The sequence below is a fragment of the Patagioenas fasciata genome, chromosome 19 (genome assembly GCF_037038585.1).
Source record: "Patagioenas fasciata isolate bPatFas1 chromosome 19, bPatFas1.hap1, whole genome shotgun sequence".
NCBI classification, from domain to species: Eukaryota; Metazoa; Chordata; class Aves; order Columbiformes; family Columbidae; genus Patagioenas; species Patagioenas fasciata.
The window spans coordinates 13,116,074-13,138,625 of record NC_092538.1 but is presented as its reverse complement, the minus strand read 5'-3'; the positions used below and the strand labels follow the sequence as shown (position 1 = coordinate 13,138,625).

At 55.1% G+C, this 22,552-nt stretch overlaps 1 protein-coding gene across 3 annotated transcripts in view; it reads left to right on the top strand.

Moving 5' to 3' along the window:
* The window catches only part of LOC136110033 (uncharacterized), a 158,347-nt gene extending 139,635 nt beyond the window's left edge, over positions 1-18,712 (top strand). For 2 of the 3 annotated variants that reach the window (XM_071817108.1, XM_071817107.1), the window contains 2 exons: positions 16,672-16,735; positions 18,081-18,712. In XM_071817108.1, the coding sequence (XP_071673209.1) occupies positions 16,672-16,735; positions 18,081-18,712 (696 nt within the window). Of the gene's footprint in view, positions 1-14,370; positions 15,280-16,671; positions 16,736-18,080 lie in introns of those variants that run through there. The other variant, XM_071817106.1, reaches the window with a different exon arrangement.
* Positions 18,713-22,552: the final 3,840 nt, after the last annotated feature.

The window sequence follows — 22,552 nt, the reverse complement described above, 5'->3', positions numbered from 1 at the left end:
GTGGAATCCTGTGTTTCATTTTGAGATGTTACCACCGTGAGTTTTTACCGCGAGGGCGTATCTGTCAAAGCCGTTAATATTCAAATAACTTTTCTAAATAAGCAACTATGCCAGAGTAGTTATTTGTTACTCTTTGTGATGACAGATGACTTATCTTAGTGATTTCTCCAACACATTTCTCCAGAGGAAATTAGATACAGTACTTAGTTTAAGCTGTGCCAGGGAGAAAACGTTTCTATCAATACTTAATAACTCATCTGGAGAGATGACAAATATTGGTGTGTCCTCCCCAATGGCCATGGACCTGGTTAAAGTGCCGTGATACCCAGAAGGGCATCCCGGTGGTTGTGAAGTGGGAAGGAGAACAGAGGGGCCAGGCTGGGGCTCTGGGGCCCGGAACCCCAGGGCTCCCGTGTCCCGCGCTGAGGAGGCAGCGGAGCCGCGGCAGCGAGCAGGAGCGGCCCGTGGGCCGGCGGCTTTCACTTACTGATTCGTAAAGACTCAAATACGAACGTCGTTTTGCTGCTGGCTCTGAAGTGATGGGTTTTTTTGGCAGTTAACTTGTTACAGAACCTCAAGTGTCAAGAAATACAGTACCAGCCCGTCTGTGGGAATGACTCCATTACCAGCTCTGGCCAGTTGCAGAACGAGCTCTACAATCGTGGCTAAACAAGTAAATAGTGTCCAGCTGTAGAAGTCAATGAGCCAGTCCCTCCTCGTGCTTGGGAAAATGTGTTTTCTGTACCTCTTCTGACATGTCAGGTTATTTTTAGCCAGAATTAGAATCCTAACATGCAATGTCGTAGAATCCATTCTGTTAACTGATGTGCCAGCACTTTTTTTATTAAATAGACTATAAAAAGTTTTTAATGTTGGTATTTGGAGGCTTGAAGGAGAAAGCAGCCCTGTCGCTGGTGCTCGGTGGCAGCTGGTCAGTGCCTTCAGAACCCCGGGGGTGGCTCTGCCTGTCTCCCAGCACTAAATTACAAAATTAATGGGCTTTTAGAAGAGACTGACGCAGAGTTATTGTGGAAAAGACAATTAAATGTGGAAAGCCACTTTTCTCACCGCATTTAATTTTAACTGGAGGCTTTGAGACTCAATAAATCTTTTTCTTGTTTCATTCTCACGTTTTCCGCAGGTATTCAAGTCTTTAAGGAAAGTACCTGATATAAGTGACTTAATTTTTCCTTCCCTTGTATCCTTTGCTTTTCTCAAGTCTTTTTCCTCTCCTCCTCCTCAACATAAAGACGAGATGCGTTCTGATCACGGGCGTTCTGTTTCCTTGGCACTGCTGGCACTAAAGTAGCTCAGGTGTTGTGAAGATGCAGTGGGACAGGTCCTGTTCCCCAGCCCCGAGCAGCGCCGGGCTGGGCTGCTGGAGCGGCCACGGACACGGTGTCTGTTCGGGTGATGGAGCAGTGACGGACATGGTGTCTGTTCAGGTGTCTGTTTGGGTGACGGACACGGTGTCTGTTCGGGTGACAGAGCAGTGACGGACACGGTGTCTGTTCGGGTGACAGAGCAGTGACAGACACGGTGTCTGTTCGGGTGACAGAGCAGTGACGGACACGGTGTCTGTTCGGGTGACAGAGCAGTGACGGACACGGTGTCTGTTCGGGTGACAGAGCAGTGACAGACACGGTGTCTGTTCGGGTGACAGAGCAGTGACGGACACGGTGTCTGTTCGGGTGACAGAGCAGTGACAGACACGGTGTCTGTTCGGGTGACAGAGCAGTGACGGACACGGTGTCTGTTCAGGTGTCTGTTTGGGTGACGGACACAGTGTCTGTTCGGGTGTCTGTTTGGGTGACGGGCACGGTGTCTGTTCAGGTGTCTGTTTGGGTGACGGGCACGGTGTCTGTTCGGGTGACAGAGCAGTGACGGACACGGTGTCTGTTCGGGTGTCTGTTTGGGTGACGGACACGGTGTCTGTTCGGGTGACGGAGTGGTGACAGACACAGTGTCTGTTCCTCCAGCTCCGGCGCAGCCGGGGCCAGGGCAGCGGGTCCTGCCTGGCGCTGTGGCCCGTCCTTGGCTGGCTGTGTGGGGCCACCCGATGTCCCTGAACCTTGTCACGAGGCGCCGAGGGCTCGAGGAGGCTGCGCAGCCACGGCCCGCGGCAGCATTGCTCATGCTTGCTGCTGTAGTGTAATAAATTCCGTTATGATATTGTCGACGAGGGTGGAATGAACTCGCAACAGCTTAAGGCAAGATAGGTTAATTAAAAAACCTTGATCAAAGCATCATAAACCACATAAAAGGTTCCATCTTTTAATTATTTTCGAATGGTCTCTCAGGCAGTAAGGCCAAAAAAAGTCCCTGTTCCCAGGGCCCATGAGCTGTGATCCAGTTATCGCTTGCTATGCAAATGAGAGAAGGGCCAAGTTCAGGATGGACGCCCTCGCTGAGGGTGGGGAGGAGGAGCTGCTGAGGGCTGTTGGGCAGACGCGGGTGCTGGGACCCTCTGACGGCCGGGAGCGCTCTGGAAGCGCGGAGCTTGCTGGGAGCCAGGGTGCCCCCTCGCAGTGACGCTGGTGAGCCAGCGCCGCCCGGCGCGGCGGAGCCGGGGCCGGCGAGCAGCCGAGTTCTGCTGCCGGGGCCGGGTTGTGCGGCGCTGCCGGCAGCCATCGGGACGCGAGCTCCTGCGCGGGCGGGCGCGGTGCGGAGTTGGTTGTGAGGGGGACGGGAATGCCCGGGGAAGAGCGCTGCACGCTGCCCTGCAGCCAGCAGAGCTGCTGTGAGCCCTCCGGTCCCGTGTTCCGCCTGTGAGGACTGAGGTTGTTCGTTGCATCCTGCCGTGTGCTGGCTTCAAGTGGACCTTGGGGCTCGCTCTGTTAGTTAATTGGTTTGATGAAGTCAGATTAGGCACGGGCACTGTACCTCCACAGCCCAATGGCAGAGAAGGCTGCCGAACCTCATCTCCCGCAGCCTCCAGCGCCTGCTCCTGCCCTTTCCCTTGTTCTTCTTTCCCGTCAAACCTCGTTCCGTGGGCTGGAGAGGACAGCTCTTTCCTCTCCAAATACCAGTCTGTGCAGGCCGCTCACCCATCGCTTTCAGAACGGTGTTTGTTACAGAGACATCAAAAGGCAGCATCCTCTGGAAAAAGGAGGAGAAAATGGAACGGCAGCACTGGGAGGCGGAAGGGGCCGTTAGCCCCTTCTGGAAAATGATCTGCCCAAATGTGTGCTCAGCACGTGAATGCGGCACCGCACGGAGGCGGCTCGGGCTCTGAGCGCAGCACAATGTTATCGTGGGCCGCCTGGGTGAGAAGCACAGCTTCACGCTTTCCCCGTCTATAGAAGAGATTTATTATGAAAATCAGGTCACAGCTTCAGAGCACATATGAAAACAGTTGGCTCTATAACCTTGGGAAAAAAGATAAATAAAGAAATCTCATGAGACACATGTGAGAACCTAGGAAGTACTAAAACATATGTTGGAACATATTGATCCCTGAAAGCCTCCTGCAGCAGATATGAATCTCTTTCATTTCCAGCCACCCTGATGCTTTAATGAGGACGGCGTGTGCCCCTCACCCGTGTAAATCGCTTGTGCACGTTTTCGGAGCTGTGTCTGGGCCAGTCGGAAAGCGGCCGCCGAAGGTCTCGGCTTCGGTGGTCGTGGGGTCCGGCGGATCCCCATGGGCTGCTTTGTTATTTGCATCACGAGCAAAGCAGATCAGTCTGAGAATGACACCTCGCTGGTTTTACAGCTCTGTACCAGCGTTTAGTGCGGGTTGGAGGCAGAGGTGACGCCCAGAGCAGATTTCATTCAGGCAATTAAAGAACCCCTCCACTCCTATGATTAACTTCACGTTCCCGGGTTGAATGCGAAGGCTGTTGGTGGGGGCATTGCTATTCCGTACCTGCCATGAACAACGGGAATACTGGTTCTGCCCGGGAGGATTACACCTTCCATTAATCTGAGTTTTATTGAAAGTTTAAATAACAGGCAGACAAAATTTGATCAATTAGCAGGTAATTCCAAGGAGATGTCGCAGCGAAATTAAATCTCAGGCATTTCTAATGCAAAGAAGCCCAGGAGCTCCCTCCAGTTTTCTTTCTAAGTAACAGTGTTTATATTTCAATTGAAAGTTTATTCTGCTTTGTGCATCTTCTACTAATTTTAATTTAACACTGTAATGAGGAGGGTTTTCTATTGCAGTATCCACAGCGCTTTGCAGGAAAGTCAAAGACTGTGTCACAAATGAAGGAAACAGACCATTTTTGGTAGGGTTCGGTAGCCGGGAAGTCTCCCGAAGAGGAGGCGTTGCTCAGACTCGGTCAGGATCGGTGCTGTGGCGGAGCGGGGTGCCCTCGCCCGGACACAGCGCTTCCGTCGTGGCACCGTCCTGCCCGTGGGGCGAGGGCACTGGGCCTTAGCGAGGCTGTTTGAAGAAGTTCTTTTCTCAGTAAAGCGGCGATATGACCAACCTGGACACAAAAAGGCAGCCGAACGCTGCTGGTGGCTTGGCTGCAGCAGCCTCTGCTCCATATGGTGTGTTAAACGCCAGCACGAGAAATTAACTCTCATAAATAAGTGATGAGGGATGACTTGCCCTGATCTGGCCGCGCTGCCTTCCCACGTAACACAGCGATTGCCGCCGGCCGCGCCGCAGCCGCCACACGGGCGGTGCTGGGGCTGTGAGACCCCGCGGGGCTGCTCTGGGCGGGGGCCCCGCTCCCCCGCTCCTGGCGGGCGGGTTTGTCACCGTGCTGGGGACCGCGGGCACGGCAGAGCCGGGGTTCGGGCACCACGCTCGGTGCCTGTTCCTGGCAGCTCCGCCGTGCCCAGCCGGGCAGGGGCAGCGCCGGCTGCAGCGGGCTCTGCTTCCGGAGCCGCCGGGAGGCACCGGCCTCGGACGGCACCTCTGGAGGAAAACGTGCCGTCCCTTGTCCCTTCCACCCGCGGTGCCGTCCCTTGTCCCTTCCACCCGCTGTGCCGTCCCTTGTCCCTTCCACCCGCGGTGCCGTCCCTTGTCCCTTCCACCCGCGGTGCCGTCCCTTGTCCCTTCCACCCGTGGTGCCGTCCCTTGTCCCTTCCACCCGCTGTGCTGTCCCTTGTCCCTTCCACCCGCTGTGCCGTCCCTTGTCCCTTCCACCCGCGGTGCCGTCCCTTGTCCCTTCCACCCGCGGTGCCGTCCCTTGTCCCTTCCACCCGCGGTGCCGTCCCTTGTCCCTTCCACCCGCTGTGCCGTCCCTTGTCCCTTCCACCCGCGGTGCCGTCCCTTGTCCCTTCCACCCGTGGTGCCGTCCCTTGTCCCTTCCTCCCGCGGTGCCATCCCTTGTCCCTTCCACCCGCGGTGCCGTCCCTTGTCCCTTCCACCCGTGGTGCCGTCCCTTGTCCCTTCCATCCGCGGTGCTGTCCCTTGTCCCTTCCACCCGCGGTGCCGTCCCTTGTCCCTTCCACCCCCTGTGCCGTCCCTTGTCCCTTCCACCCCCTGTGCCGTCCCTTGTCCCTTCCACCCGCGGTGCCGTCCCTTGTCCCTTCCACCCCCTGTGCCGTCCCTTGTCCCTTCCACCCCCTGTGCCGTCCCTTGTCCCTTCCATCCGCGGTGCTGTCCCTTGTCCCTTCCACCCGCGGTGCCGTCCCTTGTCCCTTCCACCCGCGGTGCCGTCCCTTGTCCCTTCCACCCCCTGTGCCGTCCCTTGTCCCTTCCACCCGCGGTGCCGTCCCTTGTCCCTTCCACCCGCGGTGCCGTCCCTTGTCCCTTCCACCCGCGGTGCCGTCCCTTGTCCCTTCCACCCCCTGTGCCGTCCCTTGTCCCTTCCATCCGCGGTGCTGTCCCTTGTCCCTTCCACCCGCTGTGCCGTCCCTTGTCCCTTCCACCCGCTGTGCCGTCCCTTGTCCCTTCCACCCCCTGTGCCGTCCCTTGTCCCTTCCACCCCCTGTGCCGTCCCTTGTCCCTTCCATCCACGGTGCTGTCCCTTGTCCCTTCCACCCCCTGTGCCGTCCCTTGTCCCTTCCACCCGCAGCCCCGAGCTGCCCCAGCCGCCCGTGGTGCTTTGGCTCATGCGGGCCCGAATACTTAGAGCCAACAAATTTTCCACTGGAAAATGACTTTGTCGTAACTTCAGGTGTCTGAGGCAATGTTTCCAACAAAATGTGTGTTCTAGGGGGAACCTGAAAGAAGAAAAACCCCTTTGGGGAGGCTGCAGCGTTCAGACCCGGTTCCAGCAGAAACAGTTGAAGTTAAGTGGCGTCGCTGTGAGTCGGGGGGACCGGCGGGTGGTGTCCGAAGTGGGGCGGTACAGTCCCTCATAACCGGGGTAACGACGGATAATGTTAAATGGCCTGCGACTATATATCTGACATAATCTGCTAAATTAACTGAAAATCTACTAGCATTGTATTCCTCACCTTAGTGTCACCATCTCTTGGTGTCTCCAGCTCTTCCCACTGCCCTGTAAGGTAATTTCCAGTTCTAAAAAGTTTTTGTTCTTGTCCTGGAGGTAAAATACAACATGGAAACTGCCAGGAGCAGTTTTCTCACTCTGAGGTTCCAGCGTGGCCTTTCCTGACCGTTGGACATTTGCCACAGGCACTATAATCCCAGCAAGGCTTTCCTCTTAAGCAGATGTGCTCGAGGAGCTGCGATGTAGGTCAGGAAACATTAAAGTGTATTTGATTCATTGTGAACTGTGGGCGCAGCACTGGGTTTAAGCCTGAGCTGTCATTGCTCATGCAATGGGAGCTGCTGCTTTCAGTTTTGCTTTAGAAAATAGCCAAGGTAAGGAAGGGAGAGAGGAGGGACCCACGGTCCCACCACGCGGCACCGTCCGCTCCCGGGATCCACAATGGCCCTGGCAGCACCGTCCGCTCCCGGGATCCACAATGGCCCTGGCAGCACCGTCCGCTCCCGGGATCCACAATGGCCCTGGCAGCACCGTCCGCTCCCGGGATCCACGGTCCCCCTCATGCAGCACCGTCCGCTCCCGGGATCCACGCCGGCCCCGCGCGGTTGGGCTGTGGGCGGCAGAGGGTGGTGGAGACGTGGGAGCCGCAGCCGCCCCCCTGAGCGAGCCGCCTCTTTGGGGACGCGCTCTGTGTACTTTCGGAAGTATTGACAGTTTTTTTCTCCATGGTGCTTTCCCAGCCTGTGTGTCCAGGGTGCAAATTTTCATTTCCTTTAATGATTCTCAAGAAATTATTGAGAAATCAAAATATGTTTCAGAGTTATCTTCAAGTCTTACTGTAGTTCAAGTGGTTTCTATAAATCCACAGTGTAAATGCTATTTTTTAAAGCTTTACTGTTCCCCAGACGGCTGTAACGGCGTATTGACTGGCTTTACCAGGGCCCTGGGAGTTTGGAAAAGAAAAAAATAGCTTAGCAAGCAAGAACTCTGGAGATATATGTGTGAAAGTTCTCAGAGTTCGTCTCATCTGTCTGCCTTGGGTATCTGTAAGCCAGGGTTGTCGTTACGGTCACCGGCGCTCTCCGTTCCCGGGCGCTCCGCTTGGCCCCGGTGCCGCAGGTGATTGGGGGCGCAGCCCCGGGGCCCCGCTCTGGACCCCCGCGCCCCTGCGGTCGCACTGCCTCGGTGGGATGGGTTTTGCCTTTTGCGCCTGTGCCCGCTCTTTGGGGGGTGAAGCTCCAAAATTCCTTCCGGAATTTAGCACGTGAACCTCATGTAAGTGATTGCCTTGGTTTGCCAGACTTGGAGAGAAAAAGTGCTGTCAACCCACCTTTTGTTACAACCATTCTTCTCGTTGATAATCCAGTAAAACTGTTCTTCATGAAGACGGAGAGCTGCAGGCAGCGCGGCGGCGGAGGATGTCACCCGCTGGGGCAGAAACTGGTTAATTTGAAATGCTCTTTATATTTCTACAAAGAACTGAATAACAGAACATAAACTGAACTTCTGTCTTTGGACAGAAAACAGAAGGCTTCGGTGGTGCTGGTCTCTTCTGGCACATTCTCATCCCACGCTATAGCAGACCCTGCCATAGACAGAGCAGTAGATTTGAGATGTATGCGCACAGGTACATCTCCAGCTCTGTACGTGCGAGTCTGAGTGCTCCTGCTGCGTTACTCCGGTAAATGCTTGGTTTCATTTGCAATGTTTTCAGCATCAGACCCCACGGCGGGTGCGGAATGAGCCCCGGCACTGGCTGGGAGGTGGAGGGGCAGGAGGAGGAGGAGGAGGAAGGCAGCAGAGTGGATGTCACTGGTCAGGGAGCCCCAGCCTGGTGCCCATGGGGAGCAGGAGGGTGGGATGGGCTGCGGGGAGGTTGTTCACTGGAGAAGTGCTGGAGGAGAAGGGAAGGCAGGGAGGCCAGAGTGGAGGCCGAGGTTCTGTTCATCACGCACCCCGGGTCCCGCAGGCGCTGGGGGGGACGAGGCGGCTGTGCCAGATGCGGCCGCGCTGGGGGGACGAGGCGGCTGTGCCAGATGCAGCTGCACTGGGGGGACGAGGCGGCTGTGCCGGGGGGGTGAGGCGGCTGTGCTGGGGGGAACGAGGTGGGTATGCTGGAGGCAGCTGTGCTGGGGGTGACGGCTGCTCCCGTGGGCGATGCTGGTGACGCCGCGTCCCGTGTCCCTCACCCGCGCGCTGAGAGCCGCCGAGCGGCCCTCCCTCCCGCCCTGCGATCCTCACGTGTCTGCGCAACAGCATCGGCACGCGGCGGATAGAACTCCGTACCCTGGATCTGTGTAACCTAATAAATAGTTTCAGTTAATGGACAGCAAAAGGAATGATGCTCAGTAAATTTGATTTTATGAGCCTTTCACTTTTTTGCTGTGCCCATTAGGTCGGAAGTTAGGTAATGTAAGTGTCCATTAGTGCATTAGCTCAGCGATGAGGGAGCTGAATTAAAAAAGAAAAAGAAACGTGGAAGAAGCCCCGAAGCCGTGTGCATTTGTTGAGCCCTCAGCTCATTAGCGGTGACTCTAATGGGCACCGAGCTGGAGGGACAGAGCGGTTTGGTCTCCGGGGGAGGTGCAGGGACCCAGAACAGCATGGCAGGAGGGTCCCCGTGCGGGGTCCGTCCCGGCTCGTCCGCGAGGAGCGGGGCTGCGGCTTCTGATTACAAACACAGGACCCGCTTGTAACAGCCAGGAAAACCATTTCATCGATCATCCCTTGTTTTACTCATTTCCTTTAAAATTTTGACTCTGCCCAGGCAGATTAGTTTTCAAAATCTCTTCTTCCAGTTTCCTAGGTACCCTGGGATTATTTACACACCCCACAAAGAGCTATTTACTATTCCGGGTAATTCAACAAACAATTACTTGCTCTGATTTAATATGCAACGCTATTCTAAGTGCTAGCAATTTAGTGGTAATTGGAACATTGGCTTACCCTGGAATAACATCCAGCTTTACAAGTTAGCTTTCGCAAGCCGCATTAGTGCAGCAGGAGAGCCAGATTTGCCTGTTTACGTGCGAGGAAGGAGAGAAGTCGTTCGCTGGCCATCAGGAGGTTCGTTTTCCACCGCGCGGCTCTGCCCGTCCCTGCCTGTCCCTGCCCGTCCCTGCCCGCAGCCGAGGGCGTGCGCAGCAGCGGCCGCGGGGCTGTCCCGGCACGGCACGGGGACACAGGCTCTGCGGCCTCCGTGCGGCGCTGGAGCAGACGCGTCATCGGGGCCGCAGAGGGAGACCCGGGCACCGCGTCCAGCTCCCCGAGCGGGGAGCCGAGCTGGGGGAGCTGCTGCCGTGGCTCCTAGGACTCTGAGCCGTTCGCCCAGAGGTGCGTTGCAGACGCCGAAGGAGAGCCCGGTGGGTGCGGGTGCGTGGAGAAGCGGGAGTTCTGGAAAATGGAATCTGACCTGCGTGCACTCTGGAGTTACCGCCCGTGAGCTGGTGGTGAACCACGTTACCACGGCAGGGAGCTTTGCTTCTGGTTTGCTCACAGCGTTCGGTTGCGCTGTCTGTAGGGCTGGTACCTCGTGAATTGCATTGTGCCTCGCTCAGCTGGCGAGCGATAGTTAAATCCAATAACGGCGTCAGTCCCATCAGCAGACACATTTCAATTTCAATTTGTTGGATGCACTCTGACCGAGGACAAACAGCGGGTGGAACAGAGACCTATCTTTGAAACTAATGGAAACTGATATACGGAAAATGAGATCTGTTTGCTCTGCCTGTGTGGTCTGCTCGCTTTCCTAATCTGGTTCCACTTACAAGGGTTACTTAAGATGCTAACGCTTCACCAGGGTTTCCCAGATAATGAAAACAACTTTGTTAGGACTGCAAGACAGGGAAAGAGACAATAAGTTGCATTTGTTTGACACAATTTTGAGTCCCCAGTTGGAGCACTTTAAACCCCTGCAATCCAAGCGTGTTACTGTGCCTTTCGGGAGCTTCTCCTGCGTCCTCCTGTCCCGTGTACAACCTCCAATCCCATGTACAACCTCCCGTCCCGTGTGCAACCTCCAATCCCATGTACAACCAACCTCCCGTCCCGTGTACAACCTCCCGCCCCATGTACAACCAACCTCCCGTCCCGTGTACAACCTCCCGCCCCATGTACAACCAACCTCCCATCCCATGTACAACCTCCCATCCCATGTACAACCTCCCGTCCCGTGTACAACCTCCCATCCCATGTACAACCTCCCATCCCATGTACAACCTCCCGTCCCGTGTACAACCTCCCATCCCATGTACAACCTCCCATCCCACGTATAACCTCCCGTCCCGTGTACAACCTCCAATCCCATGTACAACCTCCCGTCCCGTGTACAACCTCCAATCCCATGTACAACCTCCCGTCCCGTGTACAACCTCCCGCCTCATGTACAACCAACCTCCCGTCCCGTGTACAACCTCCCGTCCCGTGTACAACCTCCCATCCCATGTACAACCTCCCGTCCCGTATACAACCTCCCATCCCATGTACAACCTCCCATCCCGTGTACAAGCTCCCGTCCCATGTACAACTTCCCATCCCATGTACAACCTCCCGTCCCGTGTACAACCTCCGCCCAGCCCGACACGGCGCCCGGCTCAGGCTCCAGCGCACTGCTCATGGTAAATAGTGGCTGGTGTTCGGTACTGGGTTCCGCCGTTCCTGTCCCAGCAGGACTCCGAGGCCGTGGCTGTGCCCAGGGTACTGCCCCCCGTGCTTTTGGCGGGGGTGGGTGCACATGGCTGTGGGCTGTCCGAGGTCAGCTTTTAGGACAGTGCTCAGCTGCCCCTTACTGCAGCTGCTGTTTTTCTGTAATAATGGTTTCCCTTATTGAATTTACTGTAGAACTGAAAATCTTCATGGTACAAATATTTTTGGTGATTTTCATGCTTTCCTTTGGCCCGTGAAAATGTGTTTACAGCAAACGTTGGGCAAACACCCTGAAAATAAACAACTGCGAATATGAGACTGATAGTGCTAGGACAAAAATTAACATATGCAAAATTAAATACTTCTAAAGAATTTGCTTTCATTAGGGACTTTGGTGCTTATGGAAGCTGGCGAGCTGACAGCCTGGGGAGCTCAAGTCTGGCCATTGCAAGGGACCGGCGTGCAACACTGCAGCCTCCTCCGGTCCCTGCTGCCCGAGATGGGTCATTGTCACACACCTGACCCTGCGCCAGATGGGGCATTGTCACACACCTGACCCTGTGCCAGGGGATGGATCATTGTCACACACCTGACCCTGCGCCAGATGGGTCATTGTCACACACCTGACCCTGTGCCAGGAGATGGGGCATTGTCACACACCTGACCCTGTGCCAGGAGATGGGGCATTGTCACACACCTGACCCTGCGCCAGGAGATGGGGCATTGTCACACACCTGACCCTGCGCCAGGAGATTGGGCATTGTCACACACCTGACCCTGTGCCAGATGGGTCATTGTCACACACCTGACCCTGTGCCAGGAGATGGGGCATTGTCACACACCTGACCCTGTGCCAGGAGATGGGTCATTGTCACACACCTGACCCTGTGCCAGATGGGTCATTGTCACACACCTGACCCTGTGCCAGGAGATGGGGCATTGTCACACACCTGACCCTGCGCCAGATGGGTCATTGTCACACACCTGACCCTGCGCCAGATGGGTCATTGTCACACACCTGACCCCGTGCCAGGGGATGGATCATTGTCACACACCTGACCCTGCGCCAGATGGGTCATTGTCACACACCTGACCCTGCGCCAGATGGATCATTGTCACACACCTGACCCTGCGCCAGATGGGTCATTGTCACACACCTGACCCCGTGCCAGGGGATGGGTCATTGTCACACACCTGACCCCGTGTGCCCAGGTGCTCCATGGAAGGTCCCCTCTGTCCCCTCCTGCTCTTTACAGCGGCTCGTGGCCCTTGTCTGCAGCTCCGTGGTGACACTGCAGAGCTGGACCCCGGGGCCCTGCGGTGCTGGTGGCACCGGCGCTCCTGCGCGCCTGGTCATGGCCCTCCCGGGCAGCATCTCCGGGACATCCGTGGGGTGCACGGCCTGAGCTGCAGCCCTGGGCACACGGCCTTGTGGAACGTCGCTGCAGAGCCGAAATTGGGAGTGATGTCTTCCTCGCACTCGGTGCAGTCCCTATTCCCCAAGACCATGCATTCTTAAAGGGTGATTAATATGATGTTTGGGAGAGGGCATTAAGCGAGACATCCTATTTACAAAAAGCTTCCTAGTGGAGTATTTGAGAGAACAGGGATCCGGAGAGAGCGTAGTGTGTGTTGTTGGTAATGTAAAGGGACACCGTTATTTGTATTGCATCGCTGAACTCCATTAAGTCTTTTATTCACCTTGTTCTGTGGACAAATGCTGTTTCATGTGAAGCCGTCTACCGATCGGAACCCATCAGCAAATCGCTACTTCATTTTTTATGCCTGAAAGGAAGCAGGCGGCGCTGAATCCCAACGGTACGGGCTCGCGGTGCAGCTGGCTCGGCACGGAGCGGCGGCTCGGCCAGCGGCGCCCGGCAGCGCCCCCCCTTGACATGGAGCACCCCGGGTTGCCATGGAGCACCCCGCTTTGCCATGGAGCACCCCGGTTTGCCCGGCAGCACCCCATTTTGACATGCAGCACCCCGGTTTGCCATGCAGCACCCGGTTTCCCGGGCAGCGGGGCTGTCCCTCGCCGGTGACCCGGCCCTGCCGCTGGAGCCCGGTTTGGCTGTGACGGGAGCAGCGGAGATGGGTCCGTTTGCAGGAGCTGCTCCTCGTTGTGCCGAGGCCTCTCCGGGGCCGGTTCTGGCTGGAGCTTGCCCAGCGCGGCCCTCGTTGCCCCCCTGGTGTCCCCGCAGGCGCTGCCCCCGCCGCCCGCTCCGTCCCGCCGGGTCTGGCCACGGAGCCACCGCTGCTGGCGCGTCCCCCCCTCGGCTCTCGGGTCCCTCGGCTACGCGAGCCGCCCGCTTCCGTCTTCTCTGCATTGAGATGAATGTTTAAACAGCACTTGTCCTATAAATCTCCCTGGGAGGCTTTCCTCAGAACAAATAGTTAGCGGGAGAACAAGGCATCTGTTTGAGAATGGCAGGGTTTCCAATCCATCTATTAGGCAGGTAACGGCTCTCTCCCGAAATGTCAGATCGACTCTTCATCTTCCGCCGGTGCCGTTACCGCGTTACGGCAGAGTACGGTGCTGCCTATATTTATTTACAAGGAGAAAGAGTCATTGAGATTAATTGCACGGTTGAATATGCAATATGGTAAACAGTTATTTGGAAATGATTGTTTGTGTTTAATTATGACGTACAGGATAAGTTTAACAGTCATAAATTTTTCATTGGATTGTAAATGCAAATGCAAGCATTGCAATATATCAGGGAAACACATAAATCAGAGCCTCCCTTTGCAGCAGCCCCTACAGCATAACGCTCCTATAGCGTAACACTCCTATAGCATAACGCTCCTATAGCATAACGCTCCTGTAGTGTGATGCTCCTATACCATAACGCTCCTATAGCATAACGCTCCTATAGCGTAACACTCCTATAGCATAACGCTCCTATAGCGTAACGCTCCTGTAGTGTGATGCTCCTATACCATAACGCTCCTATAGCATAACGCTCCTATAGCGTAACACTCCTATAGCATAACGCTCCTATAGCATAACGCTCCTGTAGTGTGATGCTCCTATAGCGTAACACTCCTATAGCATAACGCTCCTATAGCATAACGCTCCTATAGCGTAACACTCCTATAGCATAACGCTCCTATAGCATAACGCTCCTGTAGTGTAATGCTCCTATAGCGTAACACTCCTATAGCATAACGCTCGTATAGCGTAACGCTCCTGTAGTGTAACACTCCTATAGCATAACGCTCCTATAGCATAACGCTCCTGTAGTGTAACACTCCTGTAGTGTAACGCTCCCTTGTTCCCCTGCTCCCCTGTTCCCCTGCTCCCCTGTTCCCTTGTTCCTTTGTTCCCCTGTTCCCCTGCTCCGCTGTTCCCCTGCTCCCCTGTTGGGTGTAATTAGAGGCTGATAGCAGCTGGAGAAAGGCAGCCTGGTTTAAAAGGCTTGCAGCAATCCTGGGAAATGTTGTGCATTGTTCTGGTTTTCCCTTTGATAATTAACCAGCCCGAGCTGTATAATTTTATATATAATTACTGCTGTTCGCCGCATGCGCTGGAAGCGTTCGGAAGCGCTCGTCCTGCCGGTCGGGGCGGACCCCGCGCTGCTCCTCGGCCTCCAGAGCCTCGCTGGATCTTAGGAGCAAACATTGTCCTTCTTGTCTGTCTTGGGCTCCTGTTAGGGGTGATTTCTCTGCAGTAGGCATCTGCTCAGTGTGGAAAACCGTTTTCTAACCAAAGTGAGACACACCTGTCAATAAGTGGTGGTGGTGCCGGGCAGGCTGGACAGGGTCGGGGTGCCCACGAGCTCCCCGTGGCAGCAGAAAGCCGCCGTACCCGCCGTGTCACACGTGGGACTGGCAGGTGGGACATGAACCGGGGGTCCCATGGCATTTCCGGGGTGTGAATGGGGTCCTGAGGCCGGCGTTAGGCGGGTCTTGAGCCTGGATGTGCGGACAGGGCCGAGCTCGAGCTGGAGGACACCTCGGGTGCTCCTGCCCTTGGCATCAAACCTGAAGATGAAATATCTCCCCAGAGGAGCTCTGTTTATGATGTTTTCTGGCTATTTTAGTAGTGCTGTCGTAGCACGCTGTGGCTGTGGTTTACGCGGCGATGGCGGAGGGACCGCGGCGCTGGGACCTTCCCTGCAGCCATTTTACTGCCACTCTGGTTGTGGTGCCTGAACGGTGAGCAATGACGGACTCACTCCAGAGACCTCCAGAGACCTCCAGAGACCTCCAGAGGCCGTCCCCAGTCACCCGGACACGCGGAGGGGAGGGACAGGAGAAAGCGGATGAATTGCACGTGGGTGTTTGTATTGCTGCGCATTGCCGCTCCATTTAGCTGTGAAGTGCCCCATTGTTATTCTCTAAGACATACGCATTCACTCCTTTATTCTTTGATTAATAAGATGTAAGAGGGAATCTATGGCCGTTGGGATGCAGTGACTCCGTTCTGGGGAAAGGTAATCGGCTAAAGAAGAAATCGGGGTGGGCAGTGGCGATGGGGGATGGGAGCTCTGAGCTGGGGGAGCCCAGCAGCTCCCCAGTGTGGGGCTGGGAGCGCTGAGCTGGGGGAGCCCAGCAGCACCTCGATGTGGGGCTGGGAGCTCTGAGCTGGGGGAGCCCAGCAGCTCCCCGATGTGGGGCTGGGAGCGCTGAGCTGGGGGAGCCCAGCAGCACCCCGATGTGGGGCTGGGAGTGCGGAGCTGGGGGAACTCAGCAGCACCTCGATGTGGGGCTGGGAGCGCTGAGCTGGGGGAGCCCAGCAGCTCCCCAGTGTGGGGCTGGGAGCGCTGAGCTGGGGGAGCCCAGCAGCACCCTGATGTGGGGCCGGGAGCGCTGAGCTGGGGGAGCCCAGCAGCACCCCGATGTGGGGCTGGGAGTGCGGAGCTGGGGGAGCCCAGCAGCTCCCCGATGTGGGGCTGGGAGCGCTGAGCTGGGGGAGCCCAGCAGCACCCCGATGTGGGGCTGGGAGCGCTGAGCTGGGGGAACCCAGCAGCTCCCCGATGTGGGGCTGGGAGCGCTGAGCTGGGGGAACCCAGCAGCTCCCCGATGTGGGGCTGGGAGCGCTGAGCTGGGGGAGCCCAGCAGCACCTCGATGTGGGGCTGGGAGTGCTGAGTGGAGGAGCCCAGCAGCACCCCGATGTGGGGCTGGGAGCTCTGAGCTGGGGGAGCCCAGCAGCACCCCGATGTGGGGCTGGGAGCGCTGAGCCGCAGGTGCTGCTGTCTGAACCGCTTTCCCAGCGCCCACTTTGCGATTATTCTGTGCTGGTGTTCATTTCCCGACCCTCTCCCAGTGTCCTGTTGAAGGACACCTTTGAAATGAGGGATGAGCTATAATGAGAAGAGAGATGCAAATTAATCAAAGATGACATTAGAAATGATGTGAAACATAATTTCTTTGGCATAGTGTTCAGCTGTAAGGGGGTGTATATATATAGATAGATAGATAGATAGATAGATAGATAGATATGTGTGTGTGTGTGTGTGTGTGTGTGTGTGTGTGTGTGTGTGTGTGTGTGTGTGTGTACACGAGCTGTCATTGCTCATCACTTGCCACTCTCCTGAAGGACGATACAAATACAAAAATGAGTGACTCCTGAGTGGAGGTGTGGGCGCCCTTCACTTAGGGCTCTGGGGTCACTTCAGAAGTTGTGGGTCCACTTGTCTCTCTTGGTTTCCTCTGTGATTCCAGGTAGAACCTCGGCCATCGCGGGAGGAGCAGCCGGTCCCACCAGCACCCTGTCCCCGAGGAGCAGGTGAGTGACAGTGGCACACGCAGAGCTGGTGATCAGCTCTTCTTGTTCTATGAAATCAGAAAATATTGCTATTTATTAAGCACATTTATAAAACTTGCTCTCTGCTTTTAAAGACTTGGCTTAAGGGCGCTCGCTACAATTCACGTTTATCAGCTGACACACAGAGCTGCGTTACAAAACCAACCGCAATTCAAACAGCTTTGGGAAGTAAGGCAGTGTGTAGAGCGCGGGTGGCAGGAACGTGCGCCCGGTTCCTGTACCAACCGCGGCTCTTAAAGCCTGGCCCGGTGGTATTTTAGCCTGAAATTTCCTGTTCCCAGAAAACCTTTACTGACCCGAGTCACGGAGATGATGGCCAAAGTCATTCAGCGCAGGATTTGTTCTGCTTACAAGTGACCCACAATGCGTGAGTAACTAAGCAAGAACACATGTGTTTTGATGATTTTTCAGACTAGATCTATATCCTAATAAGCAATCAATGTTCAGGTCACGGGGTGGGGCAGGAGGTACCGGTGAGCGTTAGGATGTAGGTCAGGAATTCTCTGCAGTCAGAGAACAAACCAGCACAGCCCAGCCAGGCACTGCCCATCGGTGTGCATTGCCACAACGCGTTCTGAGCCCTGACTTCTGTGAAGAGTCAAATCAAAGTGTTGTAGCGGGTTGTGAGAGCTGAGCCATCCAGCACCTCCCAGCCCGAGCCTCCGGCGTCAGAGCCGGGAAAACATTCACTGGGCATGGTACGGAAAATGAGGAATTGTACACGGTGCAAAGTTCGGTCTCGATTGCTGGTGCCGGCTGAGCGCCGGGCCAGGGCCGTCCAGAACCGCAGGGTGCGGCCGTGCTCGCAGCCGTTTGCACTGATTCGCTCCATAAATAGAGACCTCAGTCTCACATTAAAGTAAAATGAGTCACCGGGACGGCAAATGGAAGAAAACTGCCTTGCAGGAGGTGAATGGTCCTGGGGCGGGGAGGAGCCGCCGGGGATGGGGAAAACAAAGCCCAAGCTAAAGCTCAAAAGAAAAATGGTCAACAATCTGTAATTGTCAGTGCCGGCCAAAAAAGCAGAAATGGCTCTCTTTGCAGGGCAGTAATAAACCAGTGCTCCAGCCCCGAGCTCGGGCTGTGACGCCCGTTACCAAGAGTGAATGGCAGTGGCTTTGTGACAGGAAAAGCGCGGAACGAGAGGGACACGTGAGCTCCGGGGGGGCGCAGCGGGGGCGCAACCCCAGGGCCCCGCTGGGGAATTCATGGGGCACCCTTGGGGCAAATTAAACAGACATTTGTGCGGTGCCACAGAAATTTGCCACCAAAGGCAGACAGCCCTATGTTTTGAAATGGCCCGCAGGTGCAGGCCCCGTTCATTCCGATGGGCGTTCAGCATCAGACCGGCACCGCGGTTCAGCCGGATGCAGCACAGCACCACCGCCATGCACCGCCATGCAGTTACGGATCCCAGGCCTTCGTTACGCAGTGCGCTGTGTTCTGCTGTCCAGTGCGGGGAAAGGAGGGCGTTTTACAGCGCAGAAACTGCAGGTGCTCACTGAAAGAACCAAAGCACCACAGTCAGCACCGGCAGCCGCACCGCGATCTCAGCCCGGCACGGGCACCGGCAGCACTGCGATCTCAGCCCAGCACAGGCACCGGCAGCACCGCGATCTCAGCCCGGCACAGGCACCGGCAGCACCGCGATCTCAGCCCGGCACAGGCACCGGCAGCACCGCGATCTCAGCCCAGCACCGGCACCGGCAGCACCGCGATCTCAGCCCGGCACAGGCACCGGCAGCACCGCGATCTCAGCCCGGCACCGGCACCGGCAGCACCGCGATCTCAGCCCGGCACCGGCACGGGAGGACCCGGTGCTGTGGCCGTTGCAATGGGTGCTCTCCAGTGGGGGGGCGGCCCTGGTGCACACAGCCGGGTGCTTTTAGAAATAAAAGAGAGCGTGTGGGGATTGGAACTGGGGGGTGCAAAAAATAAAATAACAAGAGAATACGTGGACTCTAGAGAAACATTGAGAGAGAGATGGGCACTGTGTGTGTGTGTGAAACAGAACAGAGACCAGAGGGGAGAGATGGGCACTGTGTGTGTGTGTGAAACAGAACAGAGACCAGAGGAGAGAGATGGGCACTGTGTGTGTGTGTGAAACAGAACAGAGACCAGAGGGGAGAGATGGGCACTGTGTGTGTGTGTGAAACAGAACAGAGACCAGAGGAGAGAGATGGGCACTGTGTGTGTGTGTGAAACAGAACAGAGACCAGAGGAGAGAGATGGGCACTGTGTGTGTGTGAAACAGAACAGAGACCAGAGGGGAGAGATGGGCACTGTGTGTGTGTGTGAAACAGAACGGAGACCAGAGGGGAGAGATGGGCACTGTGTGTGTGTGTGAAACAGAACAGAGACCAGAGGGGAGAGATGGGCACTGTGTGTGTGTGTGAAACAGAACGGAGACCAGAGGGGAGAGATGGGCACTGTGTGTGTGTGTGAAACAGAACGGAGACCAGAGGGGAGAGATGGGCACTGTGTGTGTGTGTGAAACAGAACGGAGACCAGAGGGGAGAGATGGGCACTGTGTGTGTGTGTGAAACAGAACAGAGACCAGAGGGGAGAGATGGGCACTGTGTGTGTGTGTGAAACAGAACGGAGACCAGAGGGGAGAGATGGGCACTGTGTGTGTGTGTGAAACAGAACGGAGACCAGAGGGGAGAGATGGGCACTGTGTGTGTGTGTGAAACAGAACAGAGACCAGAGGAGAGAGATGGGCACTGTGTGTGTGTGTGAAACAGAACAGAGACCAGAGGGGAGAGATGGGCACTGTGTGTGTGTGTGAAACAGAACGGAGACCAGAGGGGAGAGATGGGCACTGCGTGTGTGTGTGAAACAGAACAGAGACCAGAGGAGAGAGATGGGCACTGTGTGTGTGTGTGAAACAGAACAGAGACCAGAGGGGAGAGATGGGCACTGTGTGTGTGTGTGAAACAGAACAGAGACCAGAGGGGAGAGATGGGCACTGTGTGTGTGTGAAAAATAAATAATAAAAAGAGCATATGTGGGGTATAGAAAGACACTGTGTAAAAAAAAATAACATATATATATATATATATATAAAAATATATATATATATGATGTGGTACAGCAAGCCGGACACTGTGTGCAAAAATAGATCAATAAACAAAGAGCATGTACGGGGTACAGAGACAGACAGTGAGTGTGGACAAGACTGGTAAAAGAGCCGACGTAGGGAATGCACGTGTGTGAAAAATACATGAAAAAGAGCATATGTAGGTGTTCGGGGGCGGGCACATACACTGTGTGTGTGTTTGTGTGTGTGTGTGTGTGTGTGTGTGTGTGTGTGTGTGTGTGTGTGTGTGTGTGTGTGTGCGCGAGAAGGTGTTTGTGCTGTGGAGACCCCGCGTGTGCACGTGTGTGCAAAATGCAGAGAGCATATGGAATATGTACAGTTCATGGTGTGATGAGGGGTAAGAAACAGAAAGGGAGTGTAAATCCAGTGATGGGGTGGGTTTGTGTATTTATGGTATGTGCACGCTAATGTGTGTTTAGTGTGTCTTTGTATCTTATCTGTAGATACTATGTGTATGTAGAATTTAGAACTATAAATCATATATGTTATATATGCTATGTATTGTATTTTCATAGTGTGTATATATATATATATATATGTATGTGTGTATGTATATGTAAATATATAGGTAGAAAAAGAGCCTGAGAATATGCAAGTGTGTGTGTATATATATATATGTGTGTGTGTGTGTGTGTGTAGTGTATGTACTTATGTATTTATAGTGTATACATAGTATGTGTTTTTATCTACATACATACTGCGTGAAAGCCAGCCAGAGTACATGCACATGTATATACACACATATAGATATATGGGGGGGGGGGGTGTAGACTGTATAGTGTGCACATATCCCCACCCTCAGAGTCTGATTGCATGCATTTGTCTGTGTGCATCCTCTCTATATCATACATATTATATAACACATATAACATATTTCATTAGATATTGTATCTCACTGTATCCATAGAAACCTACCCACAACTATACAGCGTGTTACATTCCTAGAACATGTGTCTGCATATGTGCACATGTATGTTCTCATACAGACACATCCGTGTTCCACACATGGGGGTCAGTGAGCTCCCTCGCACGCGGTGTCACACCCGGCTCGCTGGCAGCCGTGGCCGCGCCGCTGGCCCCGTGTCCCCGTGGCCGCCGTGTCCCCGTGGCCGCCGTGTCCCGCGGTGACAGCGCCAGGCTCGTCTCGGCGGCGCGGGGACGCTGTGGCTGCCGGAACCCGTGTTCCCTGCGCGGCGTCGGGCTCGTTAGCGCGGGATGTTTGTGTGGGCTCGTTAGCGCGTCCTGTGTGCCGAGTCGCCCCTTTCTGTGCAAATACCACGGTAAGGAGCCGTGACATTTCCCAGGCCGTTCTGCTGTATTAATAAGATCCCAAGTACAGGGCGACCTTTTCACAAAGGATTTGTAAATGCCAGAAACTGCATAAAAATCTCTTTCTCCAGCAGACAGAGGCGTCATAACTTTGCACTTCTTTCTTAAATGGTGTTTTCCTGCCTTTCCCCTTTGGTTTTTATCATCTCGTTCCCCTACATGAAATAAGAAATCTGTACCGACAAGAACAGCCACGAGAGTGAGAAGGGTCCGGCGCTGGAGCCCCTGGTTTGGTGTAGCGGGCGCTCCCGGCGGCCGAGCTCAGCGCGTCCCCGGGCGCTGTTATCCCCTGTATTTCCGTGGCAGAGCTGCACCGGTCTGCCTCAAAAAATATTTAAAAACAGAACAAAAAGGTAAAATGTTTTTCATAAGCTACAGCTTAAAAAGGAAAAATGGAGGCTGACCGACCCCTTCCCAGCAGCGCTGTTACCGGTCCGACATCTCCATCAGCATCTGCGTTTCACTTGTGCAGCGTGAGGCATTACCTCTTGTTCAGCTCACGCTGACTGAAGAGAGTAATTGGTCCCTGTCCTCTTTATTATGTCCCTCTAAGTATTTGTAAAGAGTTATCATGGCTCCCTCCAGTCCTCTTTTCTCATCGCTTAAAGAGTCCCAATTCATTTTACTCTGTCCTCCCTGACCCTCCCTCCCACTCCCGCTTTATACATCAAATAACTAAGCCTAATTACTTCGCAGACATATCATATTAGAATGAGAATATTAAGGGGGGAGACGACAAAGTGCGCTGAAAAAGCAATCGCTCGGATTCCCGACTGACCACGGGCTCCCTGTGGGCCTGGGCGGCTCAGACCTGGGTGTGGGAGCTCTGCAGACCGCGCGTCTCCATCAGATGCCACCACACCGGCAGCTGAAGGCACAGGAGACATCACCGGGCATCACTGACCACCACCGGCTGTCACCGGGCACTGCTGGGTATCACTGACCATCACTGGGTACCACCGGGTATTGCTGGGTATCACTGACCATCACTGGGTACCACCGGGTATTGCTGGGTATCACTGACCATCACTGGGTACCACCGGGTATTGCTGGGTATCACTGACCATCACTGGGTACCACCGGGTATTGCTGGGTGTCACTGGGTACCACCGGGTATTGCTGGGTATCACTGACCATCACTGGGTACCACCGGGTATTGCTGGGTATCACTGACCATCACTGGGTACCACCGGGTATTGCTGGGTATCACTGACCATCACTGGGTATCACCGGGTATTGCTGGGTATCACTGACCATCACTGGGTACCACCGGGTATTGCTGGGTATCACTGACCATCACCGGGTACCACCGGCTATTGCTGGGTGTCACTGACCATCACTGGGTACCA